Here is a 19,550-nt window from a genome sequence, read left to right as displayed (position 1 = left end):
CAACAGAAATGTTGGGCTCAATTGTGGTCATAAGTCGAGGACTGCCTGTATTCTTTCCTGCTTTTACTCCATGCAATTCTGTGTGTTTCAGGATGTTTAATATACTTTGTCTTCCCCCAGTTTAATGTGGATAAGGAAGCTGGAGACCGCCAAATTTACCATCGTTATTGTATGGAGAGAGCTGCTATCCACTGCACACATGTTTTTACTACAGTTTCTCAAATCACAGCAGTAGAAGCTGAACATCTGTTAAAACGGAAACCTGGTGAGTTGCCTTAAAAGCTAAACAATTGTTCTGTGTGGCAAGATCCTATCCAGTTTAAGCTTTCTTTGATTTATGTACAGAATAATATTACAAGGAAATCGATTGCTTTGCGTAGAATGCAGAATCTCAGGTCTGGTAGCTTTTAATGAAATTTTCTAGTCTTTAAACAATACTAATTAGACTGCTGGTATAAATTGTACGTTGAAGCTTGATGTTTAATCTCTTTTTAGATAGAAAGAATTCCTGATATAAAATAACCATTTTACAATTCATTTTAAAAATTCTTAAAAATATTTTTAATCTTAATATGTACTGTGAATTTTTGATTGTAGCCAATGATTTTTTTTAAGGACCAGCCTGCTTATTCTTTTTCAGAATAAAGAAAGGAATGTAGGAGGAGGAGAATGTCTATTCTTATTTGCAGCTAAGACTAGTAGTTCTGATTGGCTGGCTCCTTGTGATGTCACAAGACCACTCCCCTTCCTTCTCCTTGGGGTCTGTTTTACCCCATCCATTCCTATACGCTGAATCAGTTGCTCTCAAATGCATTCATCAATTATATTTTCAAGGATGTTTGAGGAAGCTGAATACATTTGGGAAAACACCTGCTGTGACTCACACATGTGCTTTTCTGCACATATATCATTGCAGCTTGAGTAAGTTCAGAAACTTAAAGTGCTAAAACTCCCCACTTTTTACAAAACCCATCTCCATGTGCATTCCATATCCAGATATTGTGACTCCCAATGGTTTGAATGTCAAGAAGTTCTCTGCTATGCATGAATTCCAAAACCTCCATGCCCAGAGCAAAGCTCGTATCCAGGAATTTGTCCGAGGCCATTTTTACGGGTGAGTTATCATTAGCTTCACTAGTATCATATCAATTATAACAACTTGCCCTAAGAAGCTGAGTTTCTAGGGAACAAACTGAAGCTAGTAGTGACAAGTGATGTAAGAATATTCATGAATTAAAAACAAATGACTATTTGTGCTCCATTCATCTTCCACAATGTTGTTGTCATAACACACCTTCAAGTGTAAAGTGAAGACTTAATGTTCTTCCTTTTAAAAGAGTGCATGTGACTGTAGAAGAGGCAGAGACGGGGGGTGGAGTCAAGAGAGGAATTCATCTGGAGTCGTTATGTTGCCACAAATGATTCACCTCCAGCCCCCCTTGAATTATGTTGACTCTTATCTAGTGCCAATTTAGTGCTGACTGTTAGTTGACTAGATTCTTGTGTATAGGCTTGAGCAATAAATTTTAACTGGAATTTAACATGTGGTCCTGATTCTTCTCACCTGAAAGTGACTCAGTTTGGGTCTCCACTTTTTAGACAAAATAAATTTTCTTTCTGTATGGAGAGCAAGAGATGCCACTTTGACAGCATACAAAAAGGGAAAATTGGACGAGGGAGGAGCTCTCACAGGAAAGGCAGGATATAAATTAATGAGAAGAGTAGGAAAAATGAGCAGTTTTTGCTCAAGGCTAGCAGAATCAAAGAATGAGGTATAGAAAAAAATTTCCTAGATACTCATATGAGAGAAAAATCATTCGTTATTCATAAAGAATAGGTTTATAAATGACTAAATGAAGAACTACTGCTTCCTTATTCAGGTTACAGGCATCTGTACATTAATGAAAATCAGACTGCACTAGAAATACTGGTAGTCCTTGATTTATGACCATAATTGAGACCAACATTTCTCTTGCTAAAGTGAGACAGTAACTAAGTGAGTTTTGCCCCATTTTACAACTTTTCTTGCCACATCTGTTAAGTGAATCGTTGCAGTTGTTAAGTTAGTAACATGGTGATTAAGTGAATCTGGCTTCCCCATTGACTTTGCTTGCCAGAAGGTCGCAAAAGATGACACTGGGACTCTGCAACCGTCATAAATATGAACCAATTGCCAAGTGCCCGAATTTTGATGACGTGACCACGGGGATTCTGCAACGGTCATGAACCACTTTCAGTGCCATTGTAATTTTGAACTGTCACTGAACGAGCTGTTGTAAGCCGAGGACTACCTGTATATACTTCTATTTGGCTTCCCCCATCTGTCAGGGCTCTGACATTTTTCCTGTTCTTGCTTCTTATTTTCTTGTCCACTCTCCTTTCTGTTTTTATTGCACTGAAAAACGCCTACACATGGAGCTCTATCTCTTTTTTGTTTTGTTTTTCCACTTTGCATTCATAGTTTGCATGTCTAAAGCTTAATAAATAATACCATTGTGACTGGAATCCGGGAAACTATTAAGATTTTTTTTTTAAAAAAAAGGATTTCTGCCAGCTGTACATTCTGCATGTGTGTGTGTGAGCTATTTTAAAATACACACACACACACACACACTTCATTTTAAAACATTTTGCTGCACGTTGCTAGGGAAGACTCACAACTATTTAAGTATGCACATTGATCCCATCCATAAAAAAAGTTTTTCCCAGCAGTTTATTGGGAAGAGTGTGTGATATTACCAGAAAAGTATAAACATTGAAGGATGATTGTATTCTGGTTTATACAGATTTGGAAAGTGCAAATTTTATTCTTTCACTTAAATACTACACCAGACTTATTTTGATTTCTTCTCTCTAGGGCATAAAAATAATTTCTGTTGAACACAGTGGCACTTGCTTCTTCATATTGGGTCGGATGATGTTCCTCACCCCCCCCCACCCCCATGGATCCCCTCAACTATTTTTGCAATGTTGTAGTTGTTGATATCAGCATCATTGATATTTCTAATCTATTAGTGCGTCTTTTTATTTATCTAGCCAATTTACTTGTTTTGGCTTTTAAATTACATAAGATTTCTGGTTTTTCAAGCTCGGACTTAGAGCTTGAAAAACCATCACTACGTGTTATTTTTCTAGGCACCTGGACTTCAACCTGGACAAAACTATTTTCTTCTTCATCGCTGGACGCTATGAATACTCCAACAAAGGAGCTGACGTTTTCTTGGAAGCCCTAGCCAGGCTCAACTACCTGCTGAGGGTGATTAGTAAAATGGGGGCTGTAATGGAACGAGATGTGAAAGATGGTGGGCAGGCAATTAGATGTGCTGTGGAGGGTATGGCCCACAGCAGTGGCCCCCAACATTTTGGTCACCAGAGACCGGTTATGTGGAGAGAGGTTTTTCCATGAACCAGAGGGAGCGTGGTTTCGCATGCTGCCTGCATCCCATGGATGGGGCTTTGCTTGTTGTGCGGCTTGGTTTCTGGCATGCCGTGGCCCGGTGCTGGTCCATGGACCAGGGGTTGGGGACCCATGGCCTACAGCAACGGAACAACCATGTGTTTCGAGTTAAGGAGCTGTAGTCCAAGGAATCTGGAGATTGTTTTGGGATTTCTCCTCATGCTTACATTGTTGTAGAGAGGAAATACAATGGGTAGAATGACTACACAGGATACATTTGGATGAAAGCAGGAAGAATATATTGGAACTATTTTAAGCTGGCAGGAGTGGTAATTGAACCATATCCCAAGAATACTCCATGAAAAGATACTTACAATAGATGACCCCCTGTCTGGCCATCATCTCCTAATCTGTCCAGCTGAGATGTTTTAGCCATAAGGAGTTCTCTCTTCAACCCAATCCTAGGGAAAATAGAAAGGAAAAGAGAACGTATTGCATTTCAGATACATATTAGGTGTAGATGTTCACACCAGCCTTACTGTCACGAATCCTTTCCTGGGATTAGATGATAGTTTCATGATTCTTGGAGATCCATGTAGCTCCTACAAGAACATCCCAGGAACATTCCTGATTTATCCATCTATTCATCCAGTTTTCCTCATCTTTGCCAAACATAGTCAGATTTCTAGGCTATTGTTCATTTATCTGCCTGGAACATGTGAGTTTCTGCTTTTTAATAAGCACCTCAGGAGTCCTCATGCTGTAAGACTAATACAAATGACTCATGAGGAACCAGCCACATATTAGAAGGGGGGGAAGATGAATTCTAAAAACAAACTATGAATTCAATTAATTAAACTCTTTTAACATGGGTCAGCTTATCAACTGTTTCAGGGAGCAGTTTTGATCATACTTAAAAGTACTGTAGTGATCTTTCATACCCATTTTTGTGGCTTCTCTCTCTATAGGTGAATGGAAGCCAGATTACAGTAGTAGCATTTTTTATCATGCCAGCTAGGACAAATAATTTCAACGTGGAGACACTAAAAGGCCAAGCCGTCCGCAAACAGCTCTGGTAAGTTTGTGTCAGGTTCTGGATCTCATAAATCTGTCCTTGTAACAGGCTTCCTTAGGCATCAGGCTTTGTAGTGAATGAAATAAAAATACATCACACCAACCTTCCTGATCAGGAAAACCAAATTGCCCATACAAATTCAAAGTACATTTGGAAAGGATGTGCTGATATAAGGGAAATCATTCAAATGTCTTAGTTTGTTCTCTAACCAGATATAACATTCATTTAGTGAACGTGCAAAGTTATAATGGCACAGAAAAATGCAAGTTACAACCGGTCCTCGCACTTGCAACCATCATAGCATTCCCCACAAACACATGAACAGAATTTAAGCACATGGCAACTGGCACATATTTACAACGGTTCCTGGGTTCATGTGATGGCCACTTACCACCTTCCTAGCGGGCTTCTGACAAGCAAAGTCAATAGGGGAAGCCTAATTCACTTAACGATTGCATGATTTACTTAACAACTACCGTTATTCACTTAATAACCATTGCAAAAACGGTCCTAAATTGGTCACAATTCAACGCCATGGATCAGCCGTGGAAATTCTGATCCCAATTGTGGTCATAAATCAAGGACTACTTGTATACAAATTAGAAGATTGCAAAGGTAAAATGGGGGAGAGTAGAATTGTTCTTAGGCTTTATTTAACATAAATCTTAAGCTTTTAGCCCAATGGCTACTACAGGTAGTCCTTGACGTACGACCACAATTGAGCCCAAAATTTATGTTGCTAAGTGAGACAGTTGTTAAGTGAGTTTTGTACCATTTTACGACCTTTCTTGCCACAGTGGTTAAGTGAATCTCTGCAGTTGTTAAGTTAGTAAGATGGTTGTTAAGTGAATCTGGCTTCCCCATTGACTTTGCTTGTCAGAAGGTCACAAAAGGTGATCACATAACTCCAGGACACTGCAGCTGTCATAAATATGAGTCAGTTGCAAAGCATCTGAATATTGATCATGTGACCATGGGGATGCCACAACAGTCATAAGTGTGAAACACGGTCTTAAGTCACTTTTTTCAGTGTCGTCGTAACTTCGAACAGCCACTAAATGATTTTTTTAAGTCGACAAGTATCTGTACTCAGTCCAACCTACCTCAAAGTGAAAATGTTACGGGGATAAAGCTAGTGAACGAGACTCTTCCCAGTAAATTGCTTTTTCAAAAAAAGCCAGATAAAAATGCACCACATAGGTAGTAATGAAAGATTCCCATAATTCTCACCCAATTCGGCCTTCAGTCTATGAGCTATGGCAAAGTCCAATCTATTCTGAAGCCTCAGAACAGGGAAGGTTTCTCCCTACCTGAAGAAATACTGATATTGAGACAGTCTTCCTCTTTTCTCAAGTCTGTTAGATCTAATTTAACTCTCTCTGGGAAGAAAATCCCACAGCCACTGGAAGCCATTTTCCTTAATCCTTGTTTCAGAAGCATTCAAGGAATCCTAGGTCCTGTCGCAAATCATAATTTCTTCCTCCCTCCCCTCCTTCCCCCACCTTTTTTTCCCTTTTTTTTAATTCTAGGGACACAGCTAATGCAGTGAAGGAGAAGTTTGGCAAAAAACTGTACGAATCCCTCCTCGTGTAAGTCTCCTAGGAGAAGGCTAGAAGAAATATGAGAAAGTGCTGAGCATCGGAGAATGGACTGCTGGGTTGCCATGGCTACAGAGAATGGGAACTTAAGAGACCTTTTCCTTCTCTTTGCCTTGTCTCTTCTGAGAAGTATTAATTTGATTGAAGCCTATTTCAGAAATCCTGGTTCCGATATAAAAATGCGCATCCAAGTGATAAGCAGTACTGAAAATATTATTTAAAAAAAAAGATTTTTATTCACTTACGATATAAAATACGAAAATACAAAAACAAATAGTAAGGAACAATGGTAGGGGAGGGGAAAAGAGAATTGTGGAAAAGGGGGAAAAGAAAAAAAAGGCGTTGATTTCCAATTCTCTCTGTGGCAGTAGGATAAGGCATTAACATCGAATCTCAACTTTTTACATTTCTATAGTAGTATGAACTAGCCATTTCTATACCAACAAATCAGTAAAACCCAAAATCATAGTATCATTTTTTTTCTACCTTAAGCACAAAGTCCAGAAGCGGTTTCCAAGTAGAAACAAAAGTACTTATATTCTTTTTTTTATCAAAACAGTCAATTTAGCCATCTCTGCTAATTCCATTAGCTTTTGTAGCCATCCGTCCATGGTGGCGATCAAAACAACCTTCCATTTTTGTGCGTAGAGCAGTCTTGCTGCCATCACCTTATATAAAATCAGAGTTCCATTTTTTTTCCAAGTCTTTTTCTATTAGACCCAGAGTACTGTAAATATTATTAATTTCCACATTATTCATTGCCTGCTTTTCCATTTCAGGGGGAACCTTCCTGACATGAACAAAATGTTGGACAAAGAAGATTTCACAATGATGAAGAGAGCCATCTTTGCCACTCAGGTATGGGCCATGAAGAAAAATGAGTCTTGAAAAAAATTGGTCAGAGTATTTGCACATGAAAAATGAGTTTATTTCACGTTAATAATACAGGTACTCCTCAACTTAACAATCATTCATTTAGAGACAGTTCAAAGTTACAACAACACTGAAAAAAGCGACTTGCCACCAATCTTCACACAAATGACTATTGCAGTATTTCTGATCAAAATTCAGGCACTTGACAGCTGGCATCTATTTACAATGGTTGCAGCATTTTGGGGTTATGATGGCCATTTGCGACTTTCCCAGCCAGCCAGATTTGTTTAACAACTACACAATTCACAACAACTGCTGCAATCTGCTCACTAACTGTGGCAAAAAAGGTTGTAAAATTGGGCACAACTCACAACCCCTTTGCTTAGCAATGGAAATTCTGGTCCCAATTGTGATTGTGAGTTGAGGACTACCTGTAACCATTTATTTTATGACTATTCATCTCACACAAAGCGATTCTGGGCGGTTGCAATTAGGCTGAGAGTCTCTTAGAACGACACGTAGCTAGATGAGTGTGAGCAGAGGATTCTGGGAGTCTGGAAATAAATTCCTGGATTGTAGGTTGCTTTCATTCAGCCCTCCCCGTATTGGCTGAGTGGACTTCTGACTCTGGATTGTCAGCAGTGACGATGCTGGTTCTGGAGATAGAAAAGACTCTTGTGATTGAAGCTGCATTGGAACAGAGATGATAACTTCATAGAAGAGTGTTGGATTCGTGTTCCTCAATTAAGATATCTTGGTTTACTGGACTTGTCTTAGAAAAAGGGGGGGAAATGAACATTGTTCGGAGTTTGAGGAAGGATCTTGTGTTTTGTATAAAATAACATTTAATCCTCCTCCCCTTCTTTCCCGATCTGGAATTTTTCAGCTCAGTCTCTGGTTTACCATCTCAGTGAAAGCTGCATCTCAGTAGAAAATAAGCCAGAATATTCCATTATAAAGTCAAGAATGCCACATTGAGGTGTATGGAGAAGTGAGATCTGCCTTTCTTTCCAGGGTCTCTGAATGAGAAATAAGATTCCCCTGGAGACATGGGTGGCACCTCTCTCCTGGGGTTCCAGAAGGACTTTAAAGCATCATCAGTTTTCAGGCCTGGAGTAGTGTATCTGAGACACCCCTATAATGTTTTGTATTATGCTTTTATTAGTATGGTTATTTTTAATCTAGGCTTTCACATTTCTTACATGTGTTTCTTTTTTCAAATGGTTTTTTAATATATTGTAATCCACCTAGAGTCTGCTGGAGTGAGTGGCCATAAGAAATGAGATTAAATAAAGAAGAAATGAGATTAAATAAATAAACACTGATGAATGTACTAAGTTCTGCACATGCCCCCAAACACATTTCATGCATTCTGTGATTAGACAGGAAATCCACATTCTTCACTCAGAAAACATATGAGAAAAGGAGAGAGAAATTATCTTTAAATATAAAGTGATTCCTTCAGGTAACCATCATATATTGTCCTGCCAGATTTACACAGTAGGAGAAGCAGGAAAAATATAGAAGGTATCTTGGATTCAGTTTAATGTGTGAATTACAGGCTTTGCTTCTCTTCCAGATTTAAGATTTTAAATCTGAGCTTTTAACATCAGTCTGGATTTTTTTTTCCCCTCTTCAATCAGCGTCATTCTTTCCCCCCAATCTGTACTCACAACATGCTGGATGATTCTACCGACCCTATTCTGAACACCATCAGGCGCATCGGTCTCTTCAATAGCAGTGCCGACCGTGTCAAGGTGAGTAACAGGTGCCAGGTGAGGGGAGATATTTGGGGGAGATATTTGCAGTAAAGTATTTTTAAAAGCATTTTAAAATATTATAACTTCCAGCATTTTTAAGATGATGCTGGCAATTATAATATTTAGTGCCTGATTTTATCTGGTAATTTTTGTCTTTTAATTGTCCTGTCGACCTTTTATTTATTCTTGGAAATCTTATGGTAATAATGATAAGCCAAAATGATTGAAGGAAAGAATGGTGGTTTACAGTCTATTCTGAATTTCCTCTGCTGGCATTTTTTGAACTCAGGCCCTTTTCTTTTAGTCTTGGTGTCTATAGTTGCTGTGAATAATAATAACAATTTTTAGTGGATGCAATTTAGATATATGTCCAATGTATTTTAAATGTTTTATTGTAATTGGTATATGGCCATATTTTACTGTGTTTTATAGTTGCCATATTATTTTTTCTTTTCATCTTTTGGCTTTATTCCTAAAACGAAGTTATGTTTATCAGAATCTTTGTACTTTTAGTTTGCTTTTTTAACTGCTTATTTCCATGGAATATATTATTTTTAAAAAGGATCCTGTATTATCATAATCCCTTACAGACACATGAATTGAATACTAGCAGCGTAAACTTGAATCAGCTATATGCACATACATAAAGATACACATGGATGAAATGCAATATACAATTTTAAAGATGGCTGTGCCCACAAGAGCAGATGTGATGTATGTTTTCAAATGTATCCTCACTACATCACCATGGTGTTTTATGGCTTTTTTATAATTATTCATAATAATATTACAGGTAGTTCTCAACTTACAACCACAATTGAGACTACCACTTCTGTTGCTAAGCAAGACAGTTGAGTTTTGCCCCATTTTACAGCCTTTCTTACCACAGTTGTTAAGTGAATCGCTGCAGTTGTTAAGTCGGAGACACGGTTGTTAAGTGAAATCTGGATTCCCCATTGACTTTGATTGTTAGAAGTCACAAAAGTTGATCACATGACCCGGGGCACATTGCACAACTGTCATAAATATGAATCGGTTGCCCAGCATCTGAATTTTGATCACGTAACCATGGGGATGCTTTGGTGGTTGTGTGAAAAATAGTCACGTCACTTTTTTCAGTGCTGTTATAACTTTGAACAGTTACTAAACGAACTGTGGTAAGTCAAAGACTACCTGTATTGCATTATATTAAATCACTAGAAGTTGATTCTTGAGTTTGATAGTACATAAACAAATAAATACAATCTCTTTCTCTTTTTCCTTTTCTCCTCCCTAGGTCATCTTCCATCCAGAATTTCTGTCTTCCACTAGTCCGTTGCTTCCTGTTGACTATGAAGAATTTGTTAGAGGCTGCCATTTGGGGGTGTTTCCTTCCTATTATGAACCATGGGGCTACACACCAGGTAGGTGGGTTGTAAGGGCAGGCTTGTGGGTATTGACTCAACACACACACACACACACGCACGCACACACACACACCATTCCAATGTACTTGGGTACTGAAAATAAACCCTAGTATTTCTGTCATCAGAAACACAGAATGAAATAGATTGGTGTTGTTAGTTGCAAAGTCATGTCCGACCCATCGCAACGCCATGGACAACATTCCTCCAGGTCTTCCTGTCCTCTACCATCTTCTGGAGTCCATTTAAGCTCATGCCTACTGCTTCAGTGACTCCATCCAACCACCTCATTCTCTGTCGTCCCCTTGTTCTATTGCCCTCAATCTTTCCCAGCTTTAGGCTCTTCTCCAGTGAGTCCTTCCTTCTCATTAGGTGGCCAAGGTACTTGAGTTTCAACTTCAGGATCTGGCCTTCTAAAGAGCAGTCAGGGTTGATCTTCTCTAGGACTGACCAGTTTGATTGCCTTGCAGTCCAGGGGACTCGCAGGAGTCTTCTCCAGCACCATAGTTCAAAGGCCTCAATTCTTTGGCGCTCAGCCTTTCTTATGGTCCAACTTTCACAGCCATACATTGCAACTGGGAAAACCATGGTCTTGACTATACATACTTTTGTTAGCAGGGTGATGTCTCTGCTTTTTAGTATGCTGTCTAGATTACATAGTTGTGCTCACTTTGAAGACATCTACAGATGTTCAAAATTACAACAGCATTGAAAATTACAACAGCATTTTTGAACCAAGGTAGGGGTTCAGAATGGGCAAATTTTATAAAATGTTTTATGACAAAAATTATCATAAAACAGTTTATGACATAATACAAAATGCCTTGCAACATTTCCCGTGCTGATGTTTGACTGTGCTACACAGTTCAACATGGGCTATTTTCAAGAGGGATACCCCTGTGAATATATGCCAACTTTTCCAGTGAAGACAATGCCTTAGAAACACTTTCACTGTTGAAGCTATTGAGGAAGGGAATATGTTTGAAAGGACAACCAAACAGGCACAGATTGTCAGTGGATACCACAGAGTCACAAGATTGCACCAGGTATGTTTTGCACATAATTCTGCGTGCATTTTGTTAGTCTTGAGACTTATTAACTTTGCTTTCCAAAAGTGATGGAAGAGAAAGAGCCAAGATGGTCTTGAATTTTTCATCTGAAATTCATTTCTTTTAGTGTATTTTATCATTGTTCGACCCACTGCAAACAATAAGGCCTTTTTTAGCCATTCACCTACATGTTTTCCCACTTAATTCCTCAAGTACTTTCCTAAGTGTTGGTTTTTCCTTCTTCAGTTTAAGGAGATGGAACTATTAAAAATAATGGAGGTGCATGTTTTATATATAATTTATCAGGAAACCTTGTCCAGAATAAGTAATATGACATCAAAATACATTGGAAATATCCAAGTGGGGCGATAATCTACTATAGTAGATTGCTAGTGTTTTTAGCCAGTTGTGCCTTATTCCAGGTTATTGTTTCCTTCTTTCCCGGTAGTCAATCAGCTTTCCACGTAACTATGTAATGTTATGATTATATCATATCATGTAAATCATCTATTGATTAAAAAATAAATAAATTATGTGAGTAGTTCTGCTTTGGCTAGAAAAGGATGACAACTCATTTCTGAACCTTATTAAGGGAAGAGATATAAAAACAAAATTATATTATGAATCATGGCTGAAATGAAAAGAGGGGCAGATAAGTAAATGTAAATTTGAGGAAAGCACAGCCTCTTGTAATGCCTACAGCAAAGTTCTGGTGATAATAAAATAGTTGTTTACTATTCTTAATATGTACATAAAATCTGTAGGGAGTGGAAAGCTTAGTAAACTCAAGTGACCAAAATTGAACAGGCTCCAAGATAAATTCTTGAGATAGTGCATATCCCCAGGATTGAATCCCTCCGTGTCCTCCAATGACCTCTCTCTTATCCTCCAGCTGAATGCACCGTGATGGGGATCCCCAGCATTTCCACCAACCTCTCTGGCTTTGGCTGCTTCATGGAAGAACACATAGCAGATCCATCTGCCTATGGTTGGTATCACATCGGGACCTCAGGAAACAGGGATTGGCACAATGGGAACATGTGCAACCCTTGCTCAACCACAAGATAATTCCTTCAGGTGGATCTGGGGAGAATAATTTGGGTGGGTAGATCAATCTATACATTTCTGGAAGAAAAAATATTGGGAGAAATGACTTAGGGTGATTCCATCCTGCTTGTTCTAGCCCAATCTTAGCTGATTAAAGCAAGATTTCTGGGGCATAAGGGAGCAAAAATTCAAAGATCAGTGGTATTCCATTTGGAGAAGATTGAGCCATTTCAATCTACTGTATAAGATAGATGTTAAGATATTTAAATTTGGTAGCTGAAGTGTAGTGAGTCGGAATACACAGTTATAGCTGATTGGTTGCTACGCTGTGATTGGTTGCTATGCGTGTGGAGGGGGAGTTTCACTTTTTCCCTCCATCTTTTTCTTCTGTGTGTCCCATATGCTCTTGATTTATCTGATGATGCTCCTGTTTGCCTGACTGCCTTATCTGATGTATATATAGATGTAAAATATATTTATTTATATAAAAACTACAAGTACAAGTCAGCATCTATGATTCCATTTGGATACCAGCTGCACAATTCCCTGACAATAGAGCATCATAAAGGCAGGCGTGTACTGGATAAAACATTTTTCATTACAGGCAATCCTTGACTTGTGACTATTTATTCAAAGTTACAACAGCACTGAAAAAAGCGATTTACCAGTAGTCCTTACACTTAACAACCTTTGGAGTGTTCCCACAGTCACATGATCAAAATTTGGATACTTGGCAACTGACATGGCTTTATGACCGTTGTAGTGTCACATGATTACCATTTGCAACTTTCCCAGCTGCTTTCCAACAAGCAAAATCAATGGGGAAAGCCAGGGTCACTTAAAAAACATGTAATTCAATTAACGACCATGGTGATTCACTTAAGAGCCATAGCAAAATAGGTCATGAAATTGGGAGCAACCATAACAGTCACCTAACTTACCAGTGGAAGTTCCTGTCCTAATTGTGGTTATAAGTCAAGGACCATCTGTATATTATTCTCTAGCATCTCGGGCAACAGCCATTCAGTTAGGCATAAGAGAATCAGCCTTGTCTTCCTTTGGTCAGTTGTCAGCTCTCTGTATTGAATCCAAGGTGATGCCGTGCTTTGATATCTTTTTGGTTCCCACCAGGGATCTACATCTTAGACAGGCGTTTCCGAAGCTTGGATGAGTCGTGCACGCAGTTGACCTCTTTCCTCTACAGCTTCTGCCAGCAGTCACGGCGGCAGCGCATTATCCAGCGAAACCGCACAGAGAGGCTTTCCGATCTCTTGGATTGGAAATATCTTGGAAGGGTGAGCTTTTTCTTCACAGTGACATGCAATGGTGGTAGTCCTCCTCCTCCTCTACTCTATGGCAGTTCACCTGCTTTCCTTCCTGTGTTGTAATCCCCATGTTTGCCTCTAGAGGGCGTATAGTGCAAATACTACTTTATCCTTTTTTTTCCACTGATGGACCTTTCCTGTTCAACCAGTCCTTTTTTATGATCATAACTTCTCTGCCCTGTGCAATTTCCTGGAAGCAGAAATAAATTTGAAGACAGATCAGGAATATTACCAGCTTTTTTGGGGGGGGGGTTAAGTAAAAGCACCTGTCAGTAGATTATGGGGAGTAGTACAAACAATTATGTGCATAATTATTTATTTACAATGTATGAGGTCTCCCAAGAAGTTTTTCCCTACCTGTAACAAGGCTAGTGTCAAATTATTCTCAACTCACTGTTGAAAAAGTTGGACATGGTAAAAGCTCCTTGAAAAGGTTTTCTTCCCAATACATTCTGGTTCACGTCAGAACGCAACTCTGCATTTGAAGTTATTGGATTATTTTCCTTTCTTAAAGGAAAAAAAACCGAGAAGGAAAAAATGTCTACTTTATAAACGATCATTATTAAATCTTTTTTACCCAAAGAGTAAATTTCATATACAGCATTTCATATACGGGTCCTGAGTTCCTAATTTAGAGAAAATCTAGTACAAATGAGGGAGAAAAATTCTTCTTCAACTCAACTTTATCAGTGAAGTCCTTAAAGCAAATGATAGATTGCATATTCTTGTGGCAACTGCAATTCACACACACACACATGTACTTCCCTAAATGAGAACTTAATAACTGGAAGTTTCCTCATACAATAAATAAACATTGACTTATGACCGTTCATTTAGCAACTGTTCAAAATTATAACGGTGCTGAAAAGAAGTGACTTACAACAATTTCTTACAGTTATGACCATCAAAGTATCCCTGTGGTCACGTGATCAGAAGTTGAAAACTTGGCAACTGGCATGTCTCTATGTTGGTTGCAGACTCCTAGGGTCATATGATGACCATTTGTAACCTTCCCAGCCGGCTTCTGATAAGCAAAGATTGCCCCTCCCCCATTGAAGGGGAAACTGGATTTATTCAGCAATCACGAGATTTACTTAAAAAAACGTGGTCATTCACATGGCAAAAAAGGTCATAAAAATGAACTCAATGCTTAGCGACAGAAGTTCTGGTGCCAGTTGTGGCCACAAATCAAGGATTACCCACATTTTCCTTATAGGCAAAAGGGTATTGTAGATCTTCTTCAAAATGTTCATTTTGAAAATTATATTTGAATAGGAAAGCATTCCACTCCACAGGCTGCGATACAAAGCAATGTTGCTACAAATATGAATTAATTTCAACATCTTATTGTTTTGACATTTATGAAGCCTTCATTATGGGGACCAAAGTTCATTCATCCCTAAAATCAAAGGGAAGTTCAACAAACTGTTGAAAATATTGTAAAATTCTAGGTCCGTTTAAGTATATGCTGAGATATGGTAATAAAGAAAAACTGGGGAGATAAAATAGATTATAGGATAAATAGATTATAGGATTAAAGACATAGCTATTGATATGGGTCTCTAATTATGGTATCCTCCAGATGTGTGATCTTCAGCTTCCAGAATTTCCCTTAGCCAACTTGGCCATTTCTAAGAATTCTGAGAATTGCCCCCATCTTGGCGAAGGCTGATCTAATAAACAGTGGTGGGAAATACCTATCTTTTTAATGAACTGCCATGCTTCCCACCTGCTTCACTGGCCCTTATCCCTCACCTGTCTCTTTTTCCACAATAATCTTGCAATTCAGGAAGCGATCTGGCATTTGCCAATTTGCTGGACGCCTTTTTGTAGGCTGACAAAGTTGCCTTTGTTTCTCCATCTACAGAAAAGGAAGTTGGGTGGTGGGGAGAAGAACTCTGTGTGGGGAAGACGGGAGGCCATGTTTCGATCTCACCCAGCACTTGTTTTGAGCCATATCAACTCATGGCAGCCATGGATTCCCAAGAGGGTTACACAGACGCAAATGCAACGTAAAAATTGAGCTGCCCAGGGCAAAGCAGGCCATAGCTTAAATGTAGATACAGCGAAAGCTCCCCTGCTTATCCCCATCAGCCCCGTTCCTTCCATCCATCAAAGAATCTGACTGTAGAGAAACCTGATCCCATCAACTCTTGAAGACAGAAATCAATTGTTTTAGAACCAAGTTGATGATTCTGCAGTTCTGGGCCCAAAGGGAATCTTTTCAATGGGTTTTGGAAAGCAGATGTGTGTTGACTGCCTGACTGATAACAGATTCTGTGGCTTGCAGTGGGAATGGGAAGAAAATCAGCAATGGGGGCAGAATCCCAGCATTCATTTTGTCTTTTCTCCTACCATACTCTTCTTTGCAGTATTACATGTATGCCCGGCATATGGCCCTTGCAAAGGCCTTCCCTGATAACTTCACCTATGAGCCACACGAAACAACTGCGGTAAGTAAGGTCCCTTGTGGGAGGCGAAAGAGACCTAAGCCTTATATAGGGTCCCCTTACAACGTGATTTACAGCTGTTCATTTAGTGACTATTCCAAGTTAGAGTGGCATTGAAAGCAAGTGACTAAGGCCGATCCTTAGATGCAACAGTCACATGATCAAAATTTGGGTGCTTGGCAACTGGCATGTGTTTACAATAGTTGCAGCATCCCAGGGTCATGTGAATGCCATGTGGGACTTTCCCAGCTGGCTTCCAGCAAGCAAAGTCAATGGGGGAAGCCCAACTTGCTTAATGACCACAGGATTCACTTAACAACTGCAGGTTTTTTTGCTTAAAAACTGTGGCACAAAAAGGCTGTAGAATTTACTGTGACTCGCTTAACAACCACCTTGCTTAACAACAGAAAGTCTGGCCTCAGTTGTGGTTGTAAGTCTTTAAAATCCAGCATCAGCTCAGACGATTGCCCACTAATACAGCAGCTTCTCAAGGCACAACTTCAGATTAAGGAGATCCACTTGAAAGAATTACTAGATGGGATCTTTTAAAAGTGGTAACACCTGAGATCTTTGAGAGCCACAGTCAGTTAGAAAAAATGCAAACATCAACTCCACCAACCAGTGTCTGTTGCCATATCCTGGATTTTGCCTAAAAAGCCACAGTTGTGTCCCAGCTTTGCTCTTTTTCATATTTATTTGTGCCCCAGTCTCCCCCAGCCTTTACCAATCAGGTTGGGAAAGTAGTTTTACAAACTCTAAGAAAACAGGCCCAGCTTTGAAGGCCTTAGGACAGAAGTGTCAAGCTGCTGGCCCGCAAGCCGGTTGCATCATACGGAGGCCGCACCCACCCCAGCTCCGGCAATGCAAAAAAAGTCACGATATGTCAAGACACGTCACGTGATACGGCGAGTTTGACCCCCGTGCCTTAGGAGATGAGTTCAGAGGATTGGGGAAGAGACAGAGGCAGGAATGAAAGTGAAAAATAATGCAGTTGTTCCATTATAACCAAGCTCAAATTTATGGAAGGCAAGAAGGGCAAAAGGTAAATCTAAGTATACCGCTTGGTGATGCGCAGTAGAGTGACATGGATTTCTAATCAGCTCAATACAGGTCATCCTCAACTTACAAACCATTTATTTAGTGACCAAAGTTGCAATAGCACTGAAAAAAGTGATTTATGGTCGTTTTTCACCTGACAGTTGCAGCATCCCTGTGGTCATGTGATCAAAATTCATATGCATGGCAACTGGCATGTATTCATTATGGTTGCAGTGTCCCGGGGTCACGTAATTCTGCTTTTGCGACCTTCCGACAAGCAAAGTCAATGGAGAAGCCAGATTCACTTAACCACCATGTTACTAACTTAACAATTGCAGTGATTCATTTAACAACTGTGGCAAGAAAGGTTGTAAAATGGGGCAAGACTCAGTTAACAACTGACTTAGCAACATAAATTGTGGGTTCAATTGTGGTCGTAAGTTAAAAACTACCTGTGTCTAGAAAGATTTTTTGCCTTGCTAAAAAGGCCTGAAAGGGTTGAGGAGATTTGCGTGTGATTTGATTCTACTGTTATTCACAAACTCCCAACTGGGCATATGTCCCAAATTTGTAGGGTCTGTCCACTTATTTGAGCCAGTTCCAGAAGGTGAACTTCAAGGTTCTGAAAAAAGGGCAAAGTAAATTCTACAGGATGAAATGTCCCGTTGCACAGTTTGCGGCTGAAAGTCCATGATGCAGGTCCCAGTAACCCTCTTTCCAAAATTGTCCCCGAGTTGTAAACTGCTAGAATGAGAAAACAGTAAATCCGAGTGGCTAATGAAAGAGAAGGCTATTTCATGGATTGCATTCTTTTTGTTGTTGTCTGGGTTGCAGTTCTCAAAGGGCAGGTAGTGTTCTCACCTTGGAAAAATGGAACAGAAGCTGGGATGCTGGTCCTGCAGTGTGATTTCAAAAACAGAGTTCAGGGGTTCTAGGAAGTGGTTGAAAGCAGGAGGGGGGGGGACAAGAGACCCCAGGCGACGTTGATTGATTTTTTTGCCGTTCTTTTTTCCCCCATCCACTCTGCTCCCCTGTCCTCAACTTTGCAGGCTCAGGGTTTCCGCTACCCACGCCCAGCCTCGGTCCCACCCTCTCCTTCCATCTCCCGCCACTCCAGCCCCCATCACAGCGAGACCGAAGAGGATGATGAACGGTACGACGAGGAAGAAGAGGCAGAAAAGGACAGGCAGAACATCAAGCCCCCAGCCATGATGGGTCCGGTCCCTGAATGGCGAAAGCACTCCAAGAAGGGGTCTAGCGAGGCAAGCACTTCCTCTAATGCTAGCACCCCCACCCTCCCCAGCAGCCCCAGTGACCTCAGCAGCCCCACCAATTCTCTGATCGAAGAGAAGAATTAGGTAGGCAGGCTGACTCCCCTGTCTGCTCTTTTCCCACGCCTCCCCCTGTCCTCAAGAGCCCAGCTTGTTACCTAGTGCTGCATTCTGAAATAAGCCTAGAGTGTAGGTTCTAGGGTGTTCCAGACAGAAGTGTTGAGGGCTCACACTTGACGTAGTTCGGTTAAAGAACAGTAAGACAGTCTTCTCTGGATGACAGAATGCCAAGGATGGAGGACCTCTTCCTCTGGAAGGTGTCAGGAAGTGACCCATTGGCTCTTTTTGCAGAACACAAGAGAACATCCTTGTGTCGAGCAGGATTGAATATGTAAGGTCATGCATTTCCTCCTCCCAAACACCCTCCATATGCTGCTGATGTTTTGGAAGGCATTCTCCAGGTCTTAAGAACCTAGCTGCATTTTTTAAACAAATAATAAATACTACTAATGGGAGAAAAGGGAAAATGGGAGGCCTTCATGGGAAGGACACAGGAAAGGTATCGTGTTACCTCCCCTTCCCTACCAACAAAGGTTTCATTGAACCAGAAACAGAGCAGACCTTTTAAAGGCTGCTCATAAAATGAGCGCATCTAATATTATTATCTTTTTGGGTAACCCTAGACCAGTGATGGCAAACCTTTTAGAGACCAAGTGCCCAAACTGCAATCCAAAACCCACTTATGTATCGTTGGGTGCTGGGTGGGTGTGGACCTTTGGGTGGGCATGGCCTCTTGAGTGGGCATGGCCTCGATGGTAGCGGCAGACTGGGCGGGACTAAAAAGTTCAATCAATCAATTCCAACTTTGTGAGATCTTATTTTTTTCCCGCGAGAAGTTGAAATTGATTGAACCTTTTTTTTTTTGCACACGCCGGTGGAGGCCTAAAGAGAAAAGATTTTATAAAACCCAGCTGAAGGCCTAGGACTGGGGTGACGGTGCGCGTGCCCACAGAGAGGGCTCTGTGTGCCACCTGTGGCACACGTGCCATAAGTTCGCCACCACGGCCCTAAACAATTGGTGTGGAAGCCTGGTGAGAATGTCTGCTCAACAGGATTTTAGAATGATCTGGAGGACTATGAAAGACAGTGTATTGCTCAGAATTTGGGAACTTCCTTTAAAAGCCATGACTCTGCACTTCTTTAGACAGAGCCTTTTAAAAAAAAAGAAGAAAGAAAAGAGGATGTTTCCTAATACGTCCAGACA

General features: G+C 40.3%; 1 protein-coding gene across 1 annotated transcript in view; it reads left to right on the top strand.

Annotated features, from left to right (window-relative positions):
* The window catches only part of LOC107282498 (glycogen [starch] synthase, muscle-like), a 34,996-nt gene extending 16,218 nt beyond the window's left edge, over positions 1 to 18,778 (top strand). The window contains exons 5-16 of the mRNA XM_015810276.1: positions 121 to 265; positions 997 to 1,114; positions 3,136 to 3,256; positions 4,366 to 4,472; positions 6,002 to 6,061; positions 6,850 to 6,928; positions 8,587 to 8,700; positions 9,980 to 10,106; positions 12,048 to 12,143; positions 13,334 to 13,497; positions 15,900 to 15,980; positions 18,065 to 18,778. Coding sequence (XP_015665762.1) covers positions 121 to 265; positions 997 to 1,114; positions 3,136 to 3,256; positions 4,366 to 4,472; positions 6,002 to 6,061; positions 6,850 to 6,928; positions 8,587 to 8,700; positions 9,980 to 10,106; positions 12,048 to 12,143; positions 13,334 to 13,497; positions 15,900 to 15,980; positions 18,065 to 18,373 — 1,521 coding nt within the window. The 3' untranslated portion in view covers positions 18,374 to 18,778. The remainder of the gene's footprint in view (positions 1 to 120; positions 266 to 996; positions 1,115 to 3,135; positions 3,257 to 4,365; positions 4,473 to 6,001; positions 6,062 to 6,849; positions 6,929 to 8,586; positions 8,701 to 9,979; positions 10,107 to 12,047; positions 12,144 to 13,333; positions 13,498 to 15,899; positions 15,981 to 18,064) is intronic.
* Positions 18,779 to 19,550: the final 772 nt, after the last annotated feature.

Source organism: Protobothrops mucrosquamatus, unplaced genomic scaffold, assembly GCF_001527695.2.
Source record: "Protobothrops mucrosquamatus isolate PMUCROS unplaced genomic scaffold, P.Mucros_1.0 scaffold8, whole genome shotgun sequence".
Classification (NCBI taxonomy): domain Eukaryota; kingdom Metazoa; phylum Chordata; class Lepidosauria; order Squamata; family Viperidae; genus Protobothrops; species Protobothrops mucrosquamatus.
Note: the sequence above shows the minus strand (reverse complement) of the source record. Positions and strands in the feature narration are given on the sequence as shown.